The sequence below is a fragment of the Molothrus aeneus genome, chromosome 9 (genome assembly GCF_037042795.1).
Source record: "Molothrus aeneus isolate 106 chromosome 9, BPBGC_Maene_1.0, whole genome shotgun sequence".
In the NCBI taxonomy this organism is placed as follows: domain Eukaryota; kingdom Metazoa; phylum Chordata; class Aves; order Passeriformes; family Icteridae; genus Molothrus; species Molothrus aeneus.
In genome coordinates, this window is record NC_089654.1 from 17,075,932 (window position 1) to 17,103,800 (window position 27,869).

At 37.6% G+C, this 27,869-nt stretch overlaps 1 protein-coding gene across 4 annotated transcripts in view; it reads left to right on the forward strand.

The window, feature by feature from the left end:
* The window catches only part of FNBP1L (formin binding protein 1 like), a 52,820-nt gene extending 25,292 nt beyond the window's left edge, over nucleotides 1-27,528 (forward strand). The window contains exons 3-17 of one of the 4 annotated variants that reach the window (XM_066555304.1): nucleotides 5,541-5,594; nucleotides 7,056-7,203; nucleotides 7,626-7,688; nucleotides 8,939-9,043; nucleotides 10,279-10,407; nucleotides 12,470-12,616; nucleotides 13,376-13,579; nucleotides 15,930-16,088; nucleotides 19,547-19,561; nucleotides 21,611-21,720; nucleotides 22,296-22,428; nucleotides 22,882-22,976; nucleotides 23,475-23,623; nucleotides 24,002-24,160; nucleotides 25,206-27,528. In XM_066555304.1, the coding sequence (XP_066411401.1) occupies nucleotides 5,541-5,594; nucleotides 7,056-7,203; nucleotides 7,626-7,688; nucleotides 8,939-9,043; nucleotides 10,279-10,407; nucleotides 12,470-12,616; nucleotides 13,376-13,579; nucleotides 15,930-16,088; nucleotides 19,547-19,561; nucleotides 21,611-21,720; nucleotides 22,296-22,428; nucleotides 22,882-22,976; nucleotides 23,475-23,623; nucleotides 24,002-24,160; nucleotides 25,206-25,213 (1,678 nt within the window). In that variant the 3' untranslated portion in view covers nucleotides 25,214-27,528. The other 3 variants (XM_066555305.1, XM_066555303.1, XM_066555306.1) reach the window with 3 other exon arrangements.
* Nucleotides 27,529-27,869: the final 341 nt, after the last annotated feature.

The following is a 27,869-nucleotide window of genomic DNA, read 5'->3' on the forward strand; positions in this document are numbered from 1 at the left end:
GCTCATTTCCTTTTTGATTTCTTTATCAGTTTCTTTTCATCCAGTTGTATATATTCACCTAACATAATAACCCATTGTTTTACTGAAGGAATTTTTTTCTTGGAAGGAAGAAAATAAGTTCCACTTTTCCAAAGCTGGTATAGAAGAACTTGAGCAGGTAAAGGAGAGTTGGAAGCATGCACAGCACAGTTGGCAGCCCTGTTTTAATTTGTTTTCAGTTGTCTGTTAAAAAATAGAGATATATTTTGTTTCCACAGATCTCTATCCAGATCTTTTCCTTAAATAGTATTAACAAATGACATCTTGCTTAATTGTATTTAAAGGTTCATTCCACAGCTTGCAAGATGAGACGCCACATTATTACTTCAGGATTTGAATAAAAATAGGAAATTTTCTCTGTTGAACATTTTACTCTGGGTAAAACTATTGATTTTTCTCGAAGTGTCTTTCAAAAATGAAAGAGTTTTGTCGAGTACCCGTTGTGTCAGATGACTGGAGTGACTGTCCCTGTGCAGTAAGTATGACAGCTCTGGGAAGCACAGGTCTTGCTGCACACACGTTACACAGTGCATGTGCACTTCCTGCCTGCTTCCCACCAGGGGCTGGACAGCACACACATCACAGGGTGACTGATTTTCTGCCAGGAGACCAGTTCATGAGTTACTCTTTGATATTCTTGAATATATATTCTTTGGGGGAGACTTGACTCTTTAGTAATGAACTGTCCCAAGATAACACCTTGATTTCGGCCATCATTGCTCCTGAGGACACGCACTATTTTTAATTATGTAACATAATTGTGAGGCCCAGGAGGGATTGAGATCAAGCAAAATTATCACCTTCAGAAGAGTTAGCCAGCCTGCATCTTGGTCCTGGGAAGTTCTGAGAGAGATCTTGTGGGATGGACTGTGGTTCTGGTAATTTTAATATTGGCAGCATATGGCCTGTGAGATAGATATTAATATCCCTAATGGAAATTTCTAGTATATCACGTTTTCTTCCTTTTGTAATGGAAAACAATCTGAAAAAGAGTGTTTGAGTGTCTTTTAATATTGAACTTTACAACTGAGATTAATAATGCTCTTGGTTAGTAGAGTATAAACAGTACAGGAAGTGGTCACCTCTTGGTAGTTCTGTGGCTCTCTTAGTACTGGGATGGGAGACCAAGGAAAGCCAAGTTTAGTCAGGAGATACAGCTAGTGATGTATGGTGGTATTTTTTTACTGTCTTGGTTTCAGTGTGGACCATGAACATCCTGTTGAGATCATTGATGGATCTTATTCTCATAGACTTCAAGGATGAAAGCTTGAGTGAACTTTTCATAACACTTTTCACTTATTAGAGTCGGTCTCCTGGCAGAAATTCACATTCACTTTGTGTATACCCTTGCATTTTGAAACCTTTATTTTTCTTTATACTGTCACAACTTAGTGATGAGCCTTTCCCAGGTGCAACAGCCCTTCCAGGTCTTCTAGGAAAGGGCAGGTGATGCATGTACAGCATATGAGGGGCTGTTTGAGCTCCTCATATATTCTTACTGTGTGCAGGTGTTGCATCTCATGGTTGCCAAGTAATTCCAGAAGTGATAACTTTTCCAAATGCTGGTTTTAGGTTTAATTCTTTGCTATTCTTCTTTGATACTGAAAAAATCACAAGAAAAATTGGGGAATCCTCAATTGTCTGTGCGGGGAAAAAAACACCCTAGACAGCTTGTCTTGTCTTTGCCTGAAACATAATGTGTTTTGAAACAAAAAAGGACATGTAATTTAATTTTGTTTGAGCTAACTTTAAGGAAAATCTAAAATTTTTTGTGGTGTAGGTCTCAACTAATGTATTGTGTTACCACAAGGTTTGCAAAGGTTTTTAGAGGCAGTAACTGAGTTACAGGAATGTGAATCAGGACGAAGATATTGCAGGGTACATTAACACATTGCATTTTAATGATATGACTGTTTAATTAGTTTTTATTTTGTAATTGGAAAAAATGAGATTTAGTATGTGCCAAACTACTGGGCTCTAGACTGAATATTTAAATTGAGTTCTCAGATGTTGTTTTTGACCAGCATTGTTTCCTAAAAGGGGCAATGTGAAAGTCTGTTTCGTTCCATATCATTACACACAAAATAATTCTGGAGGTTCACTCCCTTTTCATCCTGTCTAAAGCATTATGACACTTGAGCAGACAGAGGAGTTCCACTTTCTGTGATGTTAGGCAGTAATACAAGTTATACCTGCAGCTGGAGATGAAACTGCCATGGAATAAAATTCCTGAATATGGTCATCTTCTCTATTGTTGGTTTAAAGCAAATAGCTATAATTGCTCCTAAGCTGTTTGTTGCCCATTAAAATTGTGCATTGTGATCTCTGGAGGTACCTGGTTACTCTGATCAAATCTATTTTTCATGTTCCTTCTGCATACTGTTGTGTTTAAGTGATATTTGTATAAATACAGTATGAATATATGCATATGTCTAGTCAAACTGAGACAGTTTCCACATTTTTATATGCGTAATCTTGGAAAGATTTTTGAAAATGGGTGTAAGCTCAAATGTAATGCCGGGTACACAGATTATCACCACATGTGATCATTTCTCAAAACTCTCTTCCTTTGATTGGAGCTGAGATTTTACACTGCTCATTACTATTCAAATATGGTTGTGACAGGTTTTTTTTATAGTCCTGTTGCTATAAACTTAAACATGTGATTTCTTAGTGATTCCAAGGATATTCAGCTTCGTAAACTTGAAATCCAGGTTACACTTTTTTAAGGTTGATTGCTCCAGTGTTTCTGATGAGATGTTACTAAACACAGATCACTGTTACTGTTTTCACCCAGTCCATAATACTGATGTGCAGTCATTGAAGACATCAGAATTGTATTGAAACCATTACTTTACATAGAAATAGGAAACGCTTTTAAGTACTTATTGCAATTTTAGCTACTTAGGAAAGCAAAAAAAGTTTGTGACCAGGCTCATTGGTAATATGATGTAGGGGCTGTAGTGATTTAGTATGAGCAGATACCACAGTACCTGAGCTGCTACCTTCATAGAAATTGTGCTGTGTTGATGCTGCTGCTTCTGTTCTTTATGTGCTGTATTAATTGACTGAAGAAAACTTAGTTTTTGTTATAAACACAATTTTTAACACATCTGTAAAATTTTGTGTAGATGTTCTATGTACCTGACTGTAAGTAATTTTTATCAGCTGAAGCGCTTTTTGAAACTTCTGCCTAGGTGGTTGAGGTGGTACTTCTCTTAAAAATCAGGTTCCTGTCTCACTGGTGTTGACCTGAGACCAATTTATACCAAGAAGTGAGGTTAATAAAATTACAGGAGCAGCACAATTGGATGTGGTTATTCCTGTATAAAATCTGCTTCCAAATGGCTGGCTGTAAGACAGTGTGCTAGAAGCCATCAAAACTTTACTACCAAAGAGGATTAAAGTGTCATCAGCTGGACTTCTCATAGGAAGCAAAGGCATTAATCTTATAGATTTGTTTCTGTTCTGATGATCAGCAATTACTTGTACAATTTTCTTGTAAACTAGTCCAGGTCCGTATCTGAATTCTGAGAATTAGGCATGGATTTAGACTGAAATGTCAGAGGATGTTATGCTCCCTTACAAGTGTCAGCTGGCTTCTCTTTGAAGAATGCTTCTCTCTTCAAATCGGTGCTCATACTGGCTGCTTGTCAACCTGTGCTTTTCAACAATTCAAATTTAATATCTCTGTTTTAATTAGGGGTTGGTATTCACTTATTGGAAAAGCTATCTATGCATAATGATTCACATGAACCATGTCTTTTTCTTTGATCTTTAAAACCTGCATTTACTTGTCATTTTATATTTATTGCCATTGATTACTGTACCTTGTGCTGTTAAATCCTGGTTGCAGTGTCTCAAACCTGTGCGTTCCTTTGATCCAAAGGTAGATGGGATCGACTAATGAATCTGGCAGTTATCAGGAGAAGGGACTATATAGTATTTATGTCTTTCTAGAAATAGTAAACAATTGCATTAAAGAATGAAACCAGAACAAAAATTAGCACAGTAGTAAATAATCTGTATTTATGACCCTTCCCTCCTGCTGTTTTTAAATGTGTGGCATTAGTAAGTAATTTCTTTTCTCATTTTTAACAACTCTGAAAATCTTCCCTTGAAAAGGCTCATGCATGGTTGCTTAGCTACAGCATTGTATGCGTGTTATGCATTTCACCTTCTGAATAAAAATAACATGAATTTTAGGAATTTCCTATTCATTAATAAGCACTGAGGAACAAAGCAGAAAAGTAAGGGAAAATGGAACAGGAATGTTACTTAGTGAATATTTTTTTCCCCTATTTTGTTTATGCATTTTCCTAAAAATGTCTACATTTAATCCCTACCAAGTAGAATGTTACAATAGGCAATGGGTTCTGGAGATAGAGAACTTGAACTTCAGTAAGAAGGTTACTGTAAAATGTGTTGGTAATTTTTTATTAAAAAGCCAGTGCTTATTCTCTTTCTTAGTACATATTGATATAAAAAGGGCCTTTCTAATAATAGTCAGGTTTTCTTGGTTGTAATCTCAGAAGGTATAGAAACAGGCAAAAGATCCAAGTTTACTATTTCTGCACCAACTGCCTGCTCATATTCTGGTGTATCCTTTGTGAATGGACATAACCTCACTATGTGGGCTTTTGTACCATAGAGATGACTTTCAGATAAATGGATGTGAGGAATTGTACAAGGTTATTTTAGATGAAAGTAGAATTAGCACCTTTGTTTTAGTGGTAAGGTAGTTCATAATTAGTAACAACTGAAGTTACAGAGAGACAGTGAGGTGAAATACACAATATGCATGCCAGATTTTTTTCTCTTAGAATCTTAACTCCTCCATTCCTTTTTTTCCTGCATTCTATGATAAGCAGGTCATTTCATATCAATGGTTTCAAAAATTGGACTGTGATATTGTGCTAAGTGCTGGTCCTGTGGATTCTAGAGATTTACTTGGTTTCTAAAATCTGGGTATTTGCAATGTTGATGGGAGGACAAAATGTAAAATCTCTTTTCAGAAAAGACATGTTGCCTCTCCTGTTCTGGCCATGTCCTTATTAAAGATCTGGAAATAGTGTGGTTAAACTCTTTGCCCTGAATCTGTTCTTCAGAGCTTCCTTCAGGAGTGGAGCTGTGTGCTGGTGGCACAGCACAGTGTGCACTGTCTGTGTGACACAGTGATCGTGCATTGGCCTTGTCCTCGTCTGCTGCTGCCTTCTGCATGTGGGAATAGGATGTTCAATAACAAACTCTGCATTTCGTGTCTGCTCACTGCAGTAGAAGTTCTAAAACGTTTGCAAATTGCTCTAGGTCAGAGTGGTGTAAAACTTTGATAATACTGTAGATTTCAGCCTTGTGTTATCTAAAGGACCCTTATAAGTTGACAGAGGGAATAGATTTGTTTATAGAACATTAAACAGAAATAATTTGTTCATGCAGTTTTCTATGTGTGTCTTCTCAAAAGAGATTCTAAACTAGGATCTTGTTTTGTTCTTCTTTAATAGAAATCTGGTAAAGAAGTACTGTCCTAAACGCTCACCAAAAGACGAGGAACCCAGGTAAAAATGTCCATTTCAAGTTCTGTGTGTAAAAAGTGAAAACTAACTGTATACGCTGTCCTTTTATGGATTTTTTATTTAAGATAAAGTATTTAATTGGTGATGACAACAAAATAATTGTGCTTGGCTTCTTACAGTTCTGCTATAATTCTCAAGCATGTTCACTTCCATTGGTATTTTAGTGTAGTAGACATGGCAGGTTGTACTTGCTCCCCTCCAAAATAATCTTTAGGTAACTTAAATTTTGAAAGCAGAAGTTTAGCTTACTATGTACAGACGAGTATTGTTTTTTAAAGAAAAGCGAGTGTGTGTCCTTAGGCTTTAGTTTTTTGCTTAGTAATAGAGATTTTTCAGTGCATTTTTATGGCAATACAAATGTAGCTATGCATCTCTATAGTGAGACATGAGTGTACACAAATTGTCATGTTATGGGCAAGAGGAGCTCTCAAAATGCTGATTTGCTTTGACTCCGGAGACAAAATAAGTGGATGTCTACTGGTGGAGGAACAATTTGTGCTAAACAACTTTATTTATCAAAAATGTGCTTGTCTTGCTGTCCATTCCACAGCCATTTAGAAATTTATTTGAAAAAGCATAGTATTTTTTTTCTTTAGGGCTAAGCCCTAGGAAATAAAACAAGTGGACAAGTTTCAGGTTGCAGCCAGAGCACATACTGTGCAGAGTGCCTGAGAATTCACAGTAGGAATTCCTCTAGCTCTTGAAACGATGTAAAAATCCTGGACCTGAGGGAATAGGCCTTCCAGTGCTAGAGTGGCATTTGAAATTCCCAAAAGCCAAGCCTATGGAGATGGCAGTAATCCACAATTAAAAGAGAGAAAGATGTATATTTTAATGTGGTGCCTGTTTTTTTTTTCCCTTTCTTCCCTTCCACACATACTTTCTACCCTTTGCCCCTCCTCTTCCCCCCTTTTCAGTGCCAGCCATAGTGGCACCTTACTTCCAGCCAAGAGGTGGGCAGGCAAACAGGCAGCTGTCTGCAGAGCTGATAGCAAACCTGTTCAGTAACCCCATCGGCATGCATAGCAGTGGCATGATTGGCATGTTCCACCCTGGAGAGCACCGAGCACATCATCTGCAGCAGGCTCAGCTCCCAGCCTAGGGACGGGGGTATCCCTTCCCAGGCTCAGGCCCCTGCCGGGCCAGCTTAGGAGATGCCACTGTACTGCAGGGCTTGCCAGGTAGTGTTCTTCTTCTTTCTTTTCCATCCACAAACCCCCTGTTCTTGTAAAACGTGTTTGAAGAGACGTTGCAACGTGTAGTCCGTGCTAGGCTTAACTTAGGCTTTCCCAGCTTGTGTTTTACTCTGACTCAATTAGCATTAAGATAAGGTTTATTGTAAAATGTCTGTGTTTTTTTATTCAATCAGGAGTACAGGCTATACTAAAATAAGTGTATTTTAAAAAGCTGCCTAACTTTTTGTGTGTGTGTGCTTTCTGTCAGGTTTACCTCGTGTATTGCCTTTTTTAACATCCTCAATGAGCTGAATGACTATGCAGGGCAGCGAGAAGTAGTTGCAGAAGAAATGGGACACAGAGTGTATGGAGAATTGATGAGATATTCTCACGATCTGAAAACTGAGAGAAAAATGGTAATTTCTGTGGTTTTAAAGTTGAAAATAGCATATCAAGATGTATGTCTTTTAGTGAACTGATGTATTTGTTTACCCATTTTGATGAACACAGCAATACATAGGTTTTGTGATACATTTATTAAACACATTTAAAGTTTTTAGATAATATATAATGTTATATACTATAATACAGTTATTAAACCTAAAAATTATTTTCTTGGGAAGACAGTGTTTGCTAGAGATCTTTTTTTTTTTTTTTTTTTGCCGGTGTACCACAGTATCTGGGATACAATTCTTGTATGTTAGGTAATATCTTCCAAAGAGTATGGGTAGCTTGTGGAAGATACTGCACATCATAGGCTGATAACTAGAGCAGGGACTAATTATTGGTAATAATACTAAAAATATAGGCAAATTTAATTTATTTGTGGTGTTTTTAGCATCTTCAGGAAGGGCGAAAGGCTCAGCAGTATCTGGACATGTGCTGGAAACAGATGGATAATGTGAGTTTGTGTTTGGATTTTATTCCTGTTGAACTTAAATAAGATATACTGGCTATAGTGGAATTGTTTTCATCTCTCTTGCTTAGATTTAATATTGAGGTATATTACTAAATATACAAATAATTTAGTAACATAATACAATTCAATGTATTTATAGTTCTCAAATTAAAAATCTCCTGTAAACAGCTTCTGTGTTTGTGTTTGTGAGAAGCCTTGGCTTTTATCCAGCATAACCAGCATAAAGGAATCTGGTTTTAGCATGGGTACAGACTTTTGTTGCTTCTCCTTGGGCTACTAAAAATGATAGTTTATTTATATGAAGATGAAATCTTAAGTCACTGAATTTGACTTGAGCTTGAGGGCTTGTTCCAAGGTATATTCAAGAATACCACTATAGACTATTGCATTTTTGGAAGATAGAATTACTGTTTAACAGATAAATGCAGGAAGTGAATGTCTGTAGGACAGACTGTAAGCTTCTTTTTCTTGAAACAAATGCTTTTAAAGATAAGAATATATAAAATTCAACCAAGTCTGTTCAAGATGCATTCTGATATTCTGGTTGTCTGTCTTAAAAAATTATTATACCTTTGATTCAGATTATTGTGAAGCAGTACTGAAGAAGTGAATTTCTGTTTTGTTGTTGTGGTCCCAGATGAGCAGGGTCTTGCTTCCCTGTCATGTCAAAGAGTTCTGCTCTTCATCAGAGGATCAGAATAGAAGCATATGTGGTAGTTTTAGATGTTATCTCTTCACCAAGATAGTTCCCACAGTTCAGCTCAAGCAATACAGTGCTGTATATTTACCTGAGTGCAAAGTCAGTCTTTTAAATACATTTAGATGCCTTTAAGGGACACACCCACCTCAGTTGCCTGACTTTGCTGTGAAGCAGGAGCTCAGTGTCTCAGTTGCAGTTTCTCTCTAGAGATGTGAAATTCTGCAATAATTTTTCCTACAGCAGTTGTCTTGACAACAGCTGCATATAGAGAACATCAAGTATATTGACTACTGTTGTCTGTGCTACCTGCAGCTGTGGCACTTGACATGAATACTGATGATGATTGTAGTGTAGATGCGTCCTTCACACTGCCTTCAAAATAATTCAGTTGACCTAGTTGCTGTGCTAACTATGTGCTTCTTTAAAGGGACTTAGTGAATTTAAGATACTTAAAAGGGAGCTTTGATATTTAGAATTCAGAATGAATGTTGGAATAGTGGCTGTTGAAGCAGTAAGTTTGTGCCTTTTGTAGAGCAAAAAGAAATTTGAGAGAGAATGCAGAGAGGCAGAGAAGGCACAGCAAAGCTATGAGCGACTGGACAATGACACTAATGCAACAAAGGCTGATGTTGAGAAGGTAAGGGTGTGGTGGCTTTACTTTATTATCAATTGTATTTCATTTACATGTTAATCATCAGTACTGAAACAATATTCATGGAGTGTGTAACATTGTGTGTAAAATATGCTTACTTGTTATGTGCAAAATCAAAGTTCCAGTGACGTGTAAGACAGCACATGAAAAGAGTGTGCTTCAGAATCAGAATGGTTTGGGTTGGAATGGACCTTGAGGACTCCCCTGCCATGAGCAGGGACAGCTTCCACTAGACCAAGTTGCTCAAAGCCCTGTCCAACCTGGCCTTGAACACTGCCAGGGATGGGGCATCCACAGCTGCTCTGGGCAACCTGTTCTAGTGCCTCACCAACCTCACAGGGAAGAATTTTTTCCTAATGTCAAATCTAAACCTGCCCTCTGAGTTAAAAATCATTCCCCCTTGCCCAATCGCTACCTGCCTTGTGAAAAGTCCCTCTCCAGCTCTCTTGTAGACCCTCTTTAGGTACTGGAAGGGGCTCTGAGGTGTCCCCAAAGCCTTTGCTTCTCCAGGCTGAAAATCTCCAAATCTCAGCCTGTCTTTATAGGAGAGATGCTCCAGTCCTCTGGTGATCTTTGTCCTGTTTGGACTCTTCCCAGCAGATCCATTTCCTTCCTGTGCTGAGGCCACTCCAGGTGGGGTCTCAGGAGGGCTGAGCAGAGGGGCAGAGGCAGCTCCCTTGGCCTGCTGGCCACGCTGCTTTTGGTGGAGCCCAGGATAGGGTTGGCTTTGTGGGCTGTGAGTGCACATTGCAAGGGCCCCCAGTCCTTCTCCTCAGGGCTGCTCTCACCCCATTCTCTCCCAGCCTGTGTTAGTGCTTGGGATCACTCCAGCTCACATGCAGGACCTGGCACTTGGCCTTGTTAAAGTTCATGAGTCCCTCTGGATGGCTGTGCTGAGTGTCTTCCTTTAACTGGCAGCTGTCTGCTGTTTGGTACCTCATGGTTTATGGGATCAGTCCCTTCTGTGGGTTTTAGGATACACATTTAGCAGTCTGGCTAAGGGAGCTACAGTGATCATTGCTTTCTCTGTGTACAACAAATGAGATTTTGGAGTGCCAGTATATGTCAAGTCTCACATTCTTTATATTTCCGTTATAAGGATGTTGGCTTTGATGACTTGTGACTACTGTTACTGCACAGTTGATAAAATAAAATAAAATAATGCTGTGTGTCACTGAAAAGTACAAGACATGTTTAACCTGGTAACACTTTCCTACTAGGCCAAGCAACAGTTAAACCTGCGCACACACATGGCTGATGAAAACAAAAATGAATATGCTGCACAACTACAGAATTTTAATGGAGAACAGCACAAACACTACTACATTGTCATTCCTCAGATTTACAAGGTAAAAGAATTCACGATAAAGTATGTCTAATCCTTTTCTAATGAAGAAGTAGGCTTTAAAATTAAAAACTCTGGTTTTTTTGGATGTTAGTGGATCATTTTATCAAGAAATTACCATAATCTTGAGACAACTTGTGTTTTTTCATGAGACTGCTTACCATACTAATGCGTAGATTTCTAACTAAAATGCTTGGTTGCATTTTCTCTAAGATTTATACTTTATAGAGTCTTAGTTTAAATATTTCTGAAAGGGTCTGGCAAAATAAACACTAGAGATGTCTGGGTGAGAGAAGACATTTAAAACAATCATTCTAATAAGGGTTGGTCAGTAGTTCTCAGGGTCCTTGTGAGTTTGTGTGATGCTCTGCCTGTGCTGAGGTGAAGGACAGCCCAGAGCTGACGGTGGCTGTGCTTTCATGGATCTCATGCATGGGTTAAAAAGGCTGCATTGGAAGCACAAGTTCCAGCACCCTCCCAGCCCCCAGTTAGTCCTTGCTCCATCACTGTTACCAGCAATCCACAGGTCTCTCTAAACCAAGTAAAAAAGTTAAAGATCAATACTTTGCATCTAAAGTGGGGATTTCTTGAGATGCTTTATGTAGCTAGTAAGATTTGTTTTTTAACATTCTTTCAAAAACATGGACTTTGCAAAACTGGAAAACCAGTTTAAAATAGTTGGGGTATCAGGTGAGGAGAGTTCAGAAGTGTGTTGGCATGTAGCCATTTGGGAAATATGGGTGGGAACTGATACTGAGACAGGGAGTGAGGAAATGCAAGATGAAACACTGGGTTTATTTGGAGGAATTCAACTTCAATATGATTGATATTTTCCAGCAGCACAGGTCGGTTTGTATTTTTTTTTAAATACTTACTAGAAGGTCTAGGATTCACAGGAGAAAATTACCTTGGCTTATTAAAGAATTTTCTAATATTTTAACAGTTAAGCAGCACCACAGTAGGTCTGACTTCACACACTGATCCAAGAACTGCAGTCAGCTCCCAGCAGAAACAGGTTGATCATCTTTGTAGCTTGCACCAGACTTGTGCTTTACTGCCTTTATTTCTCCAGGGTTAAGATCCATTATCATTGTAAGATATTACTCATATTTTTTGAACTCTACAGTAAGAGTAGAAAGGCCTAGACCTGTTTTCTCTTGGGACTACACTTTATTACTTCACTGCAAGTATTTGGGGACATTCTATGGGAAAAACTTGGAGAATGGTTTAGTACGTCGAGGGGTTGTTTTGTCTTAGAGAGACAAAATTGAATATTGTTTGAGACATCTGCCTCAGTGTAGATAGAGGAAAGATTCAACTTCTTATCCGGTTTTTGACAACCTATTGGTATATGTTTTACTGATTTTTGGTTTTGTTTGGGTGTTTTCCACATTCAGGTGAAAAGCCCACAGCTGTTATCTTAACAGTATTTCTCTTGAATTTATTCTTTTGTGTTCTGTTCCAGTAAACTTTGATTGCAAATCTTATGTAATGGTATTCTTCTCTTTATTTTCTTGCACACTGCTAAAGGAAATGGTTTGTATTTCAAATCAGTGTCTAAAGTGCCAATAATTTTAATTTTTCTTATTTTTCCTGTATTTTAAATAATTGGTATTGCTTGGAAGGTATAATAATAAAAGCAACATGGATATATTTATCACCAGAGAGGAATTACTTTGAACTAGAAGGAGAGAGTGAGGAGATGTAGAAATCAGTAAAATTTCTTCAATGTGGTTGTCATTTTTGCATAAAACAAATACTTCAAACAGTTGCCTGTAAACACTGTACATGTGCTTTATAAAAGAAAAAGGAAAAGAAAGTTCCATCCATTACATGATTTTTAGAAATCAAAGAGCATGAAGTCTTCATAACTATTGTACTGGGCATCCTAAGACTGTGTCTGCAAGGAGTTCTAAGTTCTGGTTTTTTTAAGCAGATAAAAATACTGGGGAAGCATAGAAATTCTGTCCCACACTGTGGTGACCACAGTAACTGCCTATGTCAGGATCGAGGAGGAAAAAAAACAGCAAATGAAAGCATTATTTTATCTTTCTTTGCACTTGCAGCAACTTCAAGAAATGGATGAAAGGAGGACTATCAAACTTAGTGAATGTTACAAAGGCTTTGCTGACTCTGAGCGCAAGGTTATTCCAATTATCTCAAAATGCTTGGAGGGGATGATCCTTGCAGCAAAATCAGTTGATGAACATAGAGTAAGTAGAACTGAGTAACTTTTTAAATATGTGTGAGCAATTGAAGTGCTGCAGAAGCTGTGAAGAGGGGAAGGACTGACTTACCCTGTACAGTTATCTTTCTCTTGTCAAATATTTGCTTCAAAAGTGTTGTGACTTCCATTTCAGCAGAAGGGACCACTTCTGCTTTTGTTGTCTGCTCTCTTTCTGCTTTTGTTGTCTGCTCTCTTTCTGCTTTATTGATTTAGTGTAATCTGAATATCTCTGACACATTCTCATTGGGTGTGATTTTGGACACATTATTTTGGTTATCTTAAAATATCCTGCAATACCGTGGTCATTATTTTCCCCTGCATGTGACATTAAAACATATAAAGGGTGTTCAGTTAACAAAGTATCCATTCTGTGTCCTGCTTGACTGCAGCAGGTTCTGTCCTATTTTATCTTACTACATCTAGTTTCTTAGTTCTGTCTTTATTTCAGTGCCACTGTTGTAAGATTAAAAGGTGGAAAGTAGTTTGGCCCTGTTTTAAATTTGTGGTAACCTTTGGGAAGTATTTACTGGAATATTCTGAATAGCAGAGTATGCTTTGCTATACACTCATGAACAATGCTGAGATAAAAGAATGTTATCTTCACTTGCTCTATCCAAAAGTGTGTGTTTTGAGCTCACTCTTACTTTCTGTGCATCTCTGCAATTAAATGGAAAATTTGTCTCCATTTTTTCTCTCTGGTTCTTGATGGGTTTGCTTTTTAAACTCCTTAATGTCCTGTGTTTAGGACTCTCAACTAGTGATAGACTGCTTCAAATCTGGTTTTGAGCCTCCTGGAGATTTTCCATTTGAAGACTACAGTCAGAATATTTACAGAACTATCTCTGATGGAACCATCAGTACACCAAAGCAAGAGGGAATGAGAATTGATACAAAAACTACAGTTGGCAAGGCTAAAGGAAAGCTGTGGCTATTTGGAAAGAAACCAAAGGTAACAATTAAGAAATTACTATTGGGAAAATTAAACTTTGAACATTGAGAGTACATGGAAGCAGCAATTAATGTAGTTATAAAAAATCTTCCCCTTGTCTGCCCATGTCTTTTAAAGTATGTGTAAGGAGATCAGAAGGGTTGAGTAGGTTTGGGTACTTACCATGGTAAAAATCAAGTTGTCAATGGGGAAGTTTTTCAGTTTTTCTTCTAGTAATTTGTGTCTGGGAGCATTTTTAATAGTTATTTGATAAAAGTAGCTTCCCATTACTGTAATGTTTCTAAGATTCTGTAAAGACTTTCTGTAGTTGCATAGGAAAGGTATTAATTGTGAGTCTAAAAATAAGGAGAGGAGAGAGTATGCTTTGGAATTGGGCAGACTTCAGACCTGTCTGTTATGGCACAAAAAGCAACCCCCTTCTAAATGTCACATTTATATGGAGGAGTATAGGTTTTTATTACACCTCTTGCAAGTTTTGAAAACTCCCAAGGTTTCTCTGAAAACATCAAAATTTATAATCTATCACTGGTAAAACATACTGTGGAAGCTCCATAAAGGTAAATGTACTAGAAGAAATATTATTAGGAACTAGGTAAAAATATTCCAATGCTCAAGAAAAAATTGAAAGCATTGAAATTACTACTTTGTTTTCTTATGAGTTACAGTTCACACTTTCTGTGCAAGATGCCTTTGTGGATCAACAGAAGATTGTCAGTACATGAATTAGCTATATAAATGAATGGAGCATGTACATATTTAAATTTATTTATCTTAATTTAATATTGGAGCATATCAGTGAGCTGTTTTAATGATTCCCACAAATTTTTGTGAGATTTATTTTAATGCTCCAAGCCAGTTTCTGTCATTTATTACGGGAAACTATTCTTAGGGCTTCTTCATAGTGGAATTTATTTTCCAGTTGATAGTATTCTGAGAGAGTAGGTATTTACAGAAAGGAAGGATACAGCTGATTTTTTTATTCCATCCTCAGTATATGATATAACTCCAGCTGTGTGTTAAAACTGATTGTTTCCTTTTCATGCAGTATAATTAATGATTCATAGCATGCATTAATACATGGACATATATATTGCATTTGTCTGCAGAGGTGGGTGAGATTCAGCCTGTTCTGAAATCAGATGACAATTGCCACTTTGACCACCAGACATCTTTCTGAGAGTTTGGAGAGTTACATAAACGTACCCTGGTTTCAGCCTGGTCCTTGGCATTTGCTGTAGTTTATTAGATACCCCTTAGTGTGATGACAGCTGAAATAATCCCTTAGTGTGATGACAGCTGAAATAAGCTGACAAGACTTGCCCTACTCTTCCTTCTCCCCAGTTCAGTCACTGTGTGCAGCATTCAGGGAGTCAGCCTTACTGGTTTCTCTGTGGAGTCACAGGTGTGACGTGTGTGCACATACTGCATGCATCTCTTCCCTAAGGATGTGGATGAGATTTTGTCCCTGATTTTCACCTGGTTTTGGGGAGGATGGAGGAGTGCTCTACAAAACAGCAGCTGGAAGCAAAATATTTACTGAAAGTTACATATTTAATTCCAAATACTGTTCACATGTTTTAAAATATATTCTTAAGTTATCTATTATAAAATCAGTTGGTTTACTACAGCTGGGGTATTCATGGGGGTCTTTGGACCTTCATTTAGCTGAAACTATGGCTGGTCTTGACTTCCAGGTATTCCTTTACCTATTTTTAATGTTGTCAAAGACATAAAAGCCTTTTGTAAAGGGAATGAGTTGTGCAGTGGTGGGATTAGAGGGAAATTGAACTGGGCAAGAATAGCAGAAGCATAAGAGACAAAAAACGAGAGAAGCAATTTGAAAAAAGGGAAGGAGGTTCTTGTGATGGTATTAAGAATGCCATGCAGCCATTGTGTCAGTCCAGCTTGACTGCAGAGTTTGAGAATGCTTTTTGTTTTAGTCATTCTCTATGGACGTACCAAATATTTCTGTTTTGGCTAACCTGGTCTGGTGCCTCGATATGTAGGAGGAAGGAGTGAGCAGAAATGCTTGAGCTTCCAGGATTGTAACTAAACTGGCAATAGCAGAGCTGTTTTAGGAAAAGAGACAGGGAGCTTTGGGATCTTGTTAGGATCTTGTGCCAGTGTTGAGGCTAAAGCTTCCTTCCTTCTCTGCAGCAGCCCATAACTCTGAAGATGAACTCATGACAGAAAGCTTTTAAACCCAATGCAGTTATAGTATAAATGTGTCTGGAATGTTACAACCTGTTTCTGTGTTGGATGGAAATTTTATTTTTGTAAGACAGAATTTTCATTTTAAAATCACTTTGAACATTTGGCTTATTTATTGCTTTCTTTATTTCCACATTAGCCACAATCCCCACCCCTAACCCCTACTAGTTTATACACATCCAGTACTCCTAATGGGTCCCAGTATCCCATATTCTCCATTGAACCAGTGCATTATTGCATGAGTGACATAAAAACAGGGAAGCCCAGAATTCCTTCTTTCAGAAGCCTCAAAAGAGGGGTAAGTTTGATAACAAGTTGAAATGCATGATGGGCTATGAGCAGTGTGTTTGTGATGTGGCTTTTCTAATGCTCTTCACCCTCATTATAAGGCTTACTTAGTTAAAATTAACATATCAGCCATAAGGTCAGTTTTAGGATACTTTGTTTCATACTATTCAGAAGTTACCAACAGATTAAAAAGAAATTAAAATAGAAATATTCTTTATCACATTTGAAATGCTCATGCCTAAAAAAAAGGTGTTATAAAGAGGGTGCTCAGCATGTGTTTGATTTTCATTGTTGTTCACATTCACAAATGTTTTCCTACCATCATGTAACATATATTTTCAGTAATTGATCATTGGATATACGGTTACCACAAAAATCATCTGACAGATCCAATGTCTTATTTGCTGACTTTGAAAATAGTAGAAGTTGATTACGAGACACTGAACTAAGAAGGAAGAATTTAATTCCTTTTGTACATTAAATGCTATAGCTTATGGTGATGGCAGATTTTGAAATACTGATTTTTTTAAAAAAAACATTACATCATTAATGTGTTTTCTGATTAATTAGTTGCTCTTGTTTGTCCTAGTTTCTTTTGGGTAGAATTATTGAAAAAATTAGTACCAAATGCCACAGAGACTTATAAATTAATTTACTAATACAGTGGTAATATTCTGCAAATAGAATTTGTCTGGAAGCCAGCAGAAGGGAAATATGAAGTGGTTTCCTAGCAACATTTATGCTGCTAGTGATAAGTGTACTGTTACTTTCCTGTTATGCCAGAAAAGCACAGGCTGCCCAGTTTATGTTGTTTAGTGGGATTTATTCATCCAAATAAGAAGGTAATTGGATGCATTTGGTTGTATATAATTAATAATTTTTTGGTATTTCAAGACAATATGGACTTGCTATCTCATGTGCATCAAGAATGGTTGACTCTTGTTGTCATAATGTGGAGATCAAGGTACAACAATGCAGTAAAGATACAATTCAGAGGCTCCCTTCTTGTCATTGTGAAGGAGAATGAGTTACAGTTAAAACTTACTTTATTTATCTTAAATCATGTTGTGGCATCTAATTTCAGGCCCCCAGATACCTTGGAGAGAGCCTTCCTAGCACTGCCATTTTTTAGAAGATCCTGGTGTTCCTCTAAGTGTGTGTGGCGTCTCCTTTCCCTTCCAAGTCATTAGATCATAATTGGGTCTGGTTGTGGAGGTAATTCCTCCTCTTCAGTGCTCAGGGAGGAGCTGCCTGGATTAGGGAGTTGGTGGAATGGCACAGGCCTTGATAACACTTGGATTTTGTGGATCACTACAAGTATTGACTCCTGCCTCACCAATCATCACCTTGTAGTACCAGTAGTTCTAGAACCTTTTTTGAAGGGAAAGATCATATAACTACTATAGAGTGTTAATGGAAAATGAAGCCATATCTTTATTGATTTTTAAATACATTCTTCATGTTGTAAAGTTCAATTAATAAGTTCTTTAAATAATTTAAATTTAATAATTCTTTAACATTAGGAAGCATCATTAGGGTCCTGCAGATCTAGACTCACTCCAATGTGCCATAATATTAAAGACTTAATCTCTGTAAAATCTTCAAAAATGATCATTTAATTTATATATATTCGGAACTTCCTTGCAAGCATTTTAACAAAGACCACATTATTGCATATTTTTAAAGTCTTTTGAACTTAAATGTATACTGGACTAGTAATAGATTTTTTTTTAATCTCATTGATCAGTCTTATCTTTATAATATAAAATGATTAAATGCTTAATAGTATGTGATGCTGTTTCCCACGTGTTTTGTCCCTGGAAAATTATTTCCAAGTGGTACTGAAATGCAGAAATACTAAACCATAGAATGATAGAAAGGTTTGGTTTGGAAGGAACCTCAAAGATCAACCCCTGCCATGGGCAGGGACCCCTTCCACTAGACCAGGCTGCTCAGAGCCCCATCCAGCCTGGCCTTGAACCTACCAGGGATGGGGCATCCACAGCTGCTCTGAGCAACCTGTGCCAGTGCCTCCCCACCATCTGAATATAGAATTTCTTCCTAACATTCAATCTAAATCTATCTTCTTTCAGTTAAAAAATGTTTCCCCTTTGTCCTATGACCATCTGCCCATGTAAGATGCTGCTCAGTTTGCTTCTGCTGAGCTTTATCTGTGAGTTGGCATCCATCAGCCAGTGAAGCATCCTGGTCATTTTATTTACCAGGCCCTGTACAGGATGTCAGTCAAGGTGCTGGAGATCACAGACCCAGTGTCCCTCCACTCTGTGCTTCACACAGTTCATTTTCCTGTCATTTTCCAGAGCAAGAGCAGCAAAGAGTAGCTGTAGAGTAGGTATTTACAGAAGGTGTAAGCCAGTGCAGCTGTGTTAGCAATGCTGGTACCTGCTGCTGCTTCTCCTTTGACATATTAACAATTCCAGACAGTGCTAGTGCTTAGAGAGGTCGTGCTTGATGCCACTTGGTACATAAAATATCTGCATTATCAGCAGTGATCTGTAAACCTTAACAGAGTTTTATTGGAAGACTCTTTCTGAAGGGAACAGGAAGTTTGTTGATGTCATTTTGCATCTCTGGACTTCAAGATTCCTACCAAAATACTGTTTGTGAAGGTGCTTTATGTCCCTCATTGCTAGAAATTCTAATGTCATGTATGTACCCCATGCAGCAGCCTTAAAAATTGCTCAGGGTCAAAAGTGAAGTTGAGATACCTGTCTTCTAAGTTGCTTGGTGTTTCTCTGGGAAGGGTTGTCCAGATCTTTAAAAGCATGGTAGAGCTTCAAAATGCTAGGAATGTTACAGCCAAGATTCAGCTCCTGGCACCCATGTTTTATTTGCTTCTTCTAAGGATAAAGTCTTTACTCTTTAAATGTCTTTATTTTTATCTGGACTAAAACAATTTTAGATAACAACAATGACCCAAATGCTGTTTTCAGAAAGTAAAATTAATTACTTCTGGACTTTAAAAATGTCTTTGTTTATTCTAGATCTGCTGTGATAATAAACTAAATACATTGCAAAAACTACATTTATAAGACCGAATGCAGTGGATTTTGAGCTATCATTAAAAAAATTTTTGTATATGGCTGATCAGTCCATCATCATCAAATTCTGCTATTTTGTGTAATGTTGGCTGTGTGTGTGTTTCTTTTCCTACAACAGAAGGCTCAGCCCTTTATTCAGAACACTAAAATTCAAAAGTAGTTTAATGAAGTTGTGTGTTAAAATTTTGTAAGTTGAAAGTACCCATTATCACCTAGTATTTTTTAATCAGTAATTCTTAAAGCAATTATTTTATTGTGCTTACAGTAAAATGTATTTTTTATAAATGAGAACTTCAATCCTTAAGTGATTTTTAAAAATACATATTTAGGCATTAGTCACTTTGGTAACTGGTCATTGCATGTGAGTAATTTCCCGTTTCTTTCTGTTTTCAAATGAACTGTGCAGTGGTCGGTGAAGATGGTAAGCCCGTGTGCTGATCTGTCTGCTGTACTTCTGCTGAGATAGCATGAAAATAATCTTCTGAAAGTGTTTCCATATCATAACTGCTTTAAGTCAGGTGCTGAAATACATCTCCAGATTTTCCACTCATATGCACAGTCTTCTTAATCATCCATGCTTTAATGTAAGACTATTAGATTTGTGATCTGGCTGCAACTAAATCTGCAATTTTCGGACTTTAGAGTTGACCAGTATTCACAAGTTGGTCATGATGGAAATACTTGGTGATTTTTCTTAGTTAGGAAAATTGTTTGAGCAGCATAAAATATGTATGGGAAAAGATTATAAAATTGTTGTAATGAAGAAATACTGAATACTACACTCCTTTGAATTTGGAAGAAAAATATGCAGGGGAGGATCTTTATGCTTAGAAATACAGGAAACTGTTATATTAAATAAAATCATGCCTTAATCAATATTGTATTGCAGGGTAAATCAGTAAAAAGTCACAAAAAAAGCCCTCTGTTCTTCTGATTCATTTTTAGGATACTCTGGTTTAAACCAACATGTAAGGAAGACTGATAGAGAGGACATGATTGTATTTTTGTTTCTTTGTGGTGTATTCCACTTAGCAGTGTTTTCTTGGGAGACTTTCTGAAGGGAATAGGAAGTTTGTTGATGTCATTTTTCATCTCTGGACTTTGACACTATATTCTTCTGTATTCTTCTTCCTCCTCCAGAAAGAAAACCCTTGTTTTATTTTGAAAACATATCTTGATTTTCCTTCTTTTACCATGTCTTGTATTCCCTTCTTAAAAAGTAATGAGATTGATTTTACAAGGGCAGAAAAGTTGAGAGGGTGAGAAGATCTAAAGTGGGGTTGTTGGAAACTTGGCATCTGAGCCTAAGGCTTGTGTCAAAATCTGAACAGTCAAGTTTCTGTAAACTTCCTTCTTGACAAAAGAAATGCTGGCCAGTTTGGTTTGCCTCCATGGAGGGTAAGTGGGTTTCTTAGGTTAAAACCAACTTCCTTAGGCAAATGGGATCACAAAAACCAAACAAACCAAAAAAAACAACCCAACAAACCAACCCTTTGGTGAGTAAGACAGGTACCGTACTTCCTTCTTAACACTGTCAGTGTCTGTCACCCTGACAGGAAGAGTTTTCACAACAAACTTGCAAGATACATAAAAAAAAAATATCTTCCCATGCATTTCATACCCAGGCCCTTCTATCCTGCTTATTATAATCCTGGCACAAGTTCACAATCAAGTTTGCAGGTTTGGGTTCATAAAACAGGTGGTCTTAAATTGGCTGGTTTATGATTTTTTTTTTAAAGTTTGGGAAGTAAGAGGGGTTTTTTCCTTCCCTGAAGTTTTTGGTTGTTGGTTTTTTGTTTATTTTTTTCCTGTAAAAAAAAGTGACTTGGAGTATTTGAGCAAGTTTTGAGTCAAATAAACAAATTTAAGTAATAATTTTGATATTACAAAGGTTTTTTCTGTCCTTTGTGAACCACTTTTACTTGAGGTAAAATTCATCAGAACTTTGTAAATTTTAATATGTTTTCTAGGATTGCTAAAGTTCTGGAAGAGAACTATAATAGTGCTTTGGAGTGAAGATCCAAAATACAGCATTTTTCTTTTGATACCATCCAAATGACCACAGAACACAGTCCAGAGAAAGAAACAATTTATATATATGTGTATATATATTATATACACATCTTGGATTTTTGTTCTGACTTAAATTATTCTGTCCTTTCTTAATCTTCTTTAAGTGCAGTGGATGTAAGAGGAGGTATATGACTTCAGAAAAATAAAGTCTAGAAATTTTGAGTTACCTCTGTGAGCCAACTGCTACAGAAGGCAGAAAGCACCTTGACTGGGTGACTCCACTCTGGCAGCAAGAACGTGCATTTATTCTGTGCAGTCTTTTGTAGAGCTGTCTGTCAAGTAGAGTTTTTAAGAAGGTCCATCTGCTTCCAGTGAGCACTGTCCATGTGTGGGTATGTCAGTTCAGCTCCCAGACCTGTGCATGTGGTAGCTTGTTTCATGGGATTTCTGCTTGCAGGGCCCTGCACTAGAAGATTTCAGCCATCTCCCTCCAGAACAAAGACGCAAGAAACTGCAGCAGAGAATTGATGAACTTAACAGAGAGCTACAGAAGGAAACAGACCAAAAGTGAGTGCATTTTTTGGGGGGTTTTGTCATGGTTCTCTCTCTGGTTTTTTTGACATCCTCTACGTAAGCCAACAGTGCTCAAAAGCTAGGAGACAGGCTATTAATAACCTTTTAAAGTTCATAGTTTGTTGTATGTAGGTTCTGTTAATATTGCTTCCTTCTGCTTTACTGTAATACTCATTTTGATTCTAATACTGCAAAGGGAGCATTGGCTCTAAAATGGTGTTTTAAAAGATTGTCAGTTGAGCAACATATCTGCAACTTTGTGCTTTAAGAACAGAACATGACCAGTATTTAGGAAATTGTATACAACAAACAGTATGGAAACAGTACTGGGACTGGACAGGTAAGAGTCAACAGCTGGAGTCCTTGTGTGCCTGTGCACAGCACAAGAAAGGAAAGCAGAAGGCTGAGATGACAGAGTGGGAGAAGGATTTAGGCATGGTATGAAGACCAGCAGTTCCTTATTGCTGTGCTTGAGATCTAATCACAGTTCAGGATCTCATACACATTATTTTAGCTTTAGTGAATCAATACTGGTATATTAATTATTTTAATGGTTTGTATGTTTTTAGAGATGCCCTCATCAAGATGAAGGATGTTTATGAAAAAAATCCACAGATGGGTGATCCAAGCAGTTTGCAACCAAAATTAACTGAGACTATGAGCAATATGGACCGTCTTCGGATGGAAATACACAAGAATGAGGTTAGATTCTAAAACAGTTTCTTGGAAAATGTAAATGATCGGTACAATTGTACTTTGCCATACAGATTTTAAATATAACACCCAGAAAAACTACTTGATTGAAGAGTAGACGTCCTGATACAGTTTTTGTGGGGTGCTGTATTTTCAAGTATGTTCATCTAGCCAGAATAAAGATGTACGTGATTAAAGATATAAACTGTTCAGAAGAATATATTATAATTCACTTATTCTGAAATTCACATGTAATTAAAGATTTTTTCCTCAGGCTAGTATGGAGCATAGGCTAAGCATAAATGATAGAGTCATGCTTTGTGTGAAATAATTATGAGACCTTGACATCTGACTGCAATCTCTGTGTGGCTGTGAACTGTCTGCAGTACAATGCATTGGTTCAGTGTGCTGGTTTAGAATCAGTCTTTCTTTGACACCAATATTTGCCTTTTTTCCCCCAAGGCCTGGCTCTCTGAAGTCGAAGGTAAAGTAGCAGCCAGAAGCGACAGGCGGCACAGCAGCGACATCAACCACCTTGTCACCCAGGGCCGAGAGAGGTCACTATTCTGTCTCCACTGCTTTAGATCCTGTGCTAGAGTCTGTACAGCTCTCTGCAGATTACAGGAGTGATGGCTGTTACTTATCCTCCCCGAGTGGATCAATTTCCTTTCCTTCTAAAGGAAAATCTTAACTGGTTCTGACTTCTAAAGGTCTCTTCTTGCCATTCTGGTAACATATAAAAATAGTCTAATTGAAACACCTGCTTATTAAATAGCAGTGCCTTTTCAACCTGTCTTATTCCATTGCATAAGGCTCACTAGTTTTCCATGTTCTGTGGAGACAGGTATGTCAAATTTATGGTTTTTTTCTCAAACAGAATTCAGTGTAAGCTTTTGCTAGAGTTTTTTCAGTAATTACCTGACAGTAATATAAGAACTGCTAACAGGAATTGCAGTACAATATCCATGTCCTGCCCTTTCTGTGATGCACGGATGTTGTGAGTTTTGGAGCTAAGAACTGCTCAGAGTCCTCATGCTCCCATCATTGCATTGTAGCCCTGAAGGGAGTTACACGGATGATGCCAACCAGGAGGTTCGTGGCCCACCACAGCAGCATGCTCATCCCAATGAGTTTGATGACGAGTTTGAAGATGATGATCCATTACCAGCTATAGGACATTGCAAGGCAATATATCCATTTGATGGTAAGGTTAACCACGTGCACTGAGATTGACTGTAAGGCATGGATGATTTGTTACAAAGAAGACAGGTAAAATGATTTAAAGCAAATTACATGTGTGAGTAACTAATTGCCTAAAAGATCAGTGAAGGTACTTTATAAATTACTTTAATTCCTGAGTAGTACTTGTGCTGTTTTAATATTTATTAGCACAGCTATTGGAAAATACTCAGCTTTACAAATTGGGACTGGGTTTTTTTCTAAGTCTGTTTGGCCATATGTTCTCTTGCACAGATTTTTCATGCTTCCTGTTTATATATAATTTGGAAACTATGCCTTGGGAAAAAGATGACTTGAAATTCTGTCTGAACAGTAAGATTTCCTTGCCTCTTGTTCTTCCCAGGTCATAATGAAGGCACCCTAGCAATGAAAGAAGGGGAAATTTTGTACATTATTGAGGAGGACAAAGGAGATGGGTGGACAAGAGCTCGAAGACATAATGGAGAGGAAGGCTATGTGCCAACATCATATATAGATGTAACGCTAGAGAAAAACAGCAAAGGTGCAGTAACCTATATCTAACAGTAAAACTGGCAGCTCTCAGTTGTACATTCCCCAGGGAAAATAGTGGAAAAATTGTAAGTTATACAGACTCATGGAAAGAATTACAGAATCAGAAGTCAGCAATGATCTGTTGTTTCCATGGGGAGTTAGCTGTAGTTCTTTCAGAGATGACCACATTAAATTATGCATCTAACACTGGTCTGTAATTTGACCAATGTCTTCTGCTTTCCTGCTTTACAAAGCACTAAATCCAATTCAGCTATTGAAATGAAAAAGACCAAGATTCCTGCTTGTTCTGTGGAATTCTCAGTTTTTATAGCGAACTGAAAAAATACTTAAGTTTTAAAGATCTCTAAGATTTACTGTTCCCACTTTTATGACTTAAACTGTATTCTTAAAACAGAGATCTTTTTCCTCTAGTAACTAACTGAACTCAGTTACTGAAAATTATTAATTTCCTTCCTTAGCAAAGACTTGGCAGCTTTCAATTCTTAAACAGGAAAATGTTTTCTGATTCTGAAAGTTCAACAAAAATACTCAGGAAAAAACATTATGATTAAGAAGGACAGAAAGTCCACTGACCTATCTCCTTCCTTTTCAGTACTTGTAATGTAGAATGTTCTGTATTGGACATGATGTCATTGTTTTAACTCCTAGATACCTTGAACAAACAAAAAAAGATCACATGTAATGCTTGATGTCTTGCTGGAAACTCTCTGCTCCTGATGAGAGAATGATTTTATATTCTCAATCTGTGCCTGTAAACTAAGTCTTTGAATTGTATTGTGTTTAGTCTGAAGACAGTGTCTTAAATGTACAGTAATTATCCTCATTGTTAAATCACTGAGGATTGGAAGCTGCATTGCACAACTTGATTACTGGAAAAAAAAAAGCTGATTTTGTATTTCTAGTGAGAGTTTGTGGCATTAAGTAGAAGGCTAATGTTTAGCCACTGAGAATGGCCTGTTAGAACTGAGCACGCTTCTCTGTCTTCTAAAGGCCTTCAGTAACTTTGTTCTTTTCTTTTTCCTCTTGGACTGCAGGTTCCTGAAGCGGGTTTCTGAGAAAATGGGCGAGATCTTGAAGGAGGTTACATGCAGCTGCTGGGGGGGTGGGGGTGGGGAGGGGAGGGGTACTAGACTGGGAGGCCCAAGGGACAAGCTAGTTGCATGAATGCATGCAGACATACATTTAGTAGTCACTAACATCTTAGCATCTCCATATATAGGTAAGGATATACTACAAAATCTTCAATTTGTGCAGGAAAATAGAGTTCCATAACCAGAGCAAAAAGGCTACTGCTCCTAAAATTGCTTTATTTTCATTGTCCTAGGTTGTCCCAGGTGCACAAACTATACTTTAGCTTGTGCACCATTTTAATTTTCTCAAAGATGCTCGTTTCCCACTCACTTTTATTGGCAGTCATTTAGAGCCCTGTGTCAGTTATCAGTCTGCCTGTGCCACCTCCATGCTCGCCGTTAACCTCCTCCTGCATGCCTAGGACAGTCAGGCATGTTCTGAGTAACACTTTGCCATCATTGCTCATCTTGTTTTGTAACAAATCATTTTCTTTAAATATCTTCAGCACTAGAGTTTCATCCCAGTATCCATGTATGCTGCTATAACAATACCACTGCAACCATCATTACATTCCAGATGTTTGGCATAACTGATAAGCGACTGTAAGGTATTTTGTTAATTTGGGGGAATAATGCATCTCAGCTCTAGCCTACAATGCAATCAAGAGAAACTCCTAGAACTGTGGTCCACCTTCAGCCCCTCAGTAACCTGTTGTGAGCACTGACAGCCTGGAGCACAACCAGAGGATTCACCACTGCAAGTTAATGACTGTTTTCAGAAGTCAACCACTTGCCATTCAACTGCTGCCTTAAACTAGAGTGCCTAAATCTGTTGTTTGCCAACACTACCACTTACAGTATCTCACAAAGGGCTTTGTGTCTCAGCTCTTTCACAGTGCTGCAGCTGCTGAGGTAGCCACGGTAGGTGTTTTCTAGAGCTCTACTTTACTGGATCCATGGTGCATCCATGAATTTTATACATTGAAACATGTATCTCTTCATTTGACTTTAATATTTTTTTAAAAGATTTTTATGGAAACTGTCTTTTAGTTTTTCACTATGACGTTCCAGTTTCAATTACTACAGTGCTAGTCCATTTCCAGGTGATGCTTCATTGTATGGACCAGATGACATTTGAGTGAAACTTCGTAATGATCTTTGTGCACTTTTACTTGTAAACAATTGAAATTTGGATATGTTTATACGTGTAAATATAGTTGTCTGCAGTGCCCCTATTGCTTATGTTGTCTTGCCTCCCATTTGTGGTTCTATTAATAAATACATCATATCTGATTGATTAGGGTGATAAGAATTAGACTAGAGATGTTGGGGGGGAGGGACACTTACATCAACACAAGCTTGTCAACCCAGCCACCTGCTGTTTGCAGTGTATTATGGAATAATAATTAAAACATCCTGTTTTTCTGGGGTCTGAAGCAATATGTGGATGCAGCAGTGCTGGATTCTTTTTCATTTCAGTGTTATTAGGAACTGTACTACCAGTAAAACTGAATTTGAGTGACTTGTGTAGAGGTTTATTCCTTTTGTTATGTATACCACTATTACACAGCTTGACCTAGTGTATTATGGGGCCTATTAAACTCTAAAGTTTAGATTTTTGGAGCTTGTATACAGGGTTATTTATATAATAATGTGACATTACTCAATACTGACAAAACTACTTCGGTAGTTTTTTGGGTTTGGGCTTCTTGGGGGGGTTGTTGGGATTGGGGTATTTTTCCTTGTTTATTTTTTTTCCTTTTTTAAAATTTAGTACTTTTTTATTTTGGAGAAAACTCAGTGATCCTTGTGGGTCCCTTCCAACCCAGCATATTCTGTGATTCTGTAGTTCTGTGAAGAGGAAGAAATGTGATCTGTGTATTTTCTGGTTAAGGGCCTGTGTCTGCCTGGCTAACAGCCTTGGAGGTCAGTAATAACACTTCCTGGTAAAAGACTAAATGTTCTTTTCACACTACTGTTTGTTTTTCTGAAACCAGGATTTGCTTCCTTTGGAGGCAGGTTGCTTTCAAGAGGGATAGTGCAACTTGTATGAGGGTTATTAAACATAGGAAAAAGCATTTGTACTTGCACAGCTTATAAATCACTTTTAGTCTAAAATTCTGAACGTGAGTTGTCTTAAAGAATCAATCAGACATTTTCCAGTAATTTTTTAATCCTTTTTTGTGCACATGTTGATTTCCTAAATGTTAAATGCTTTGTTTAAAAATAGTGTTCTCTGTTGAGAATATTTTCATGGAATAAAAAAATCTTTTCATGGTCTAAGTAATTAGCTTCCCCATTTGTCTTCTGTTAAGATTGACAGGCACATGTTCAGTATGAGGTCTGTAAAGTCTTGTGCTGGAGGTCAAAACCTCTGCTGTGATTGTAGCTAGGAGGAACAGATCTGGTGCTGGTTTTGTTGTCATCCTACTCCAATACTCCAGTGCTGTAAGAACCAGGCTTACTGACAACAAGCACATGCAGCTCTGACTTAAATATTTGTACAACATCTCAGGACAACCCTTTGTCACCAGTTCTGTATATAACAAAGTGGGATTTGTTGCTAAGACTCTTTGTATAATGAACTGTGTGCATGGTGATTTCCTATAAAAAAGTGGTAACACCTTA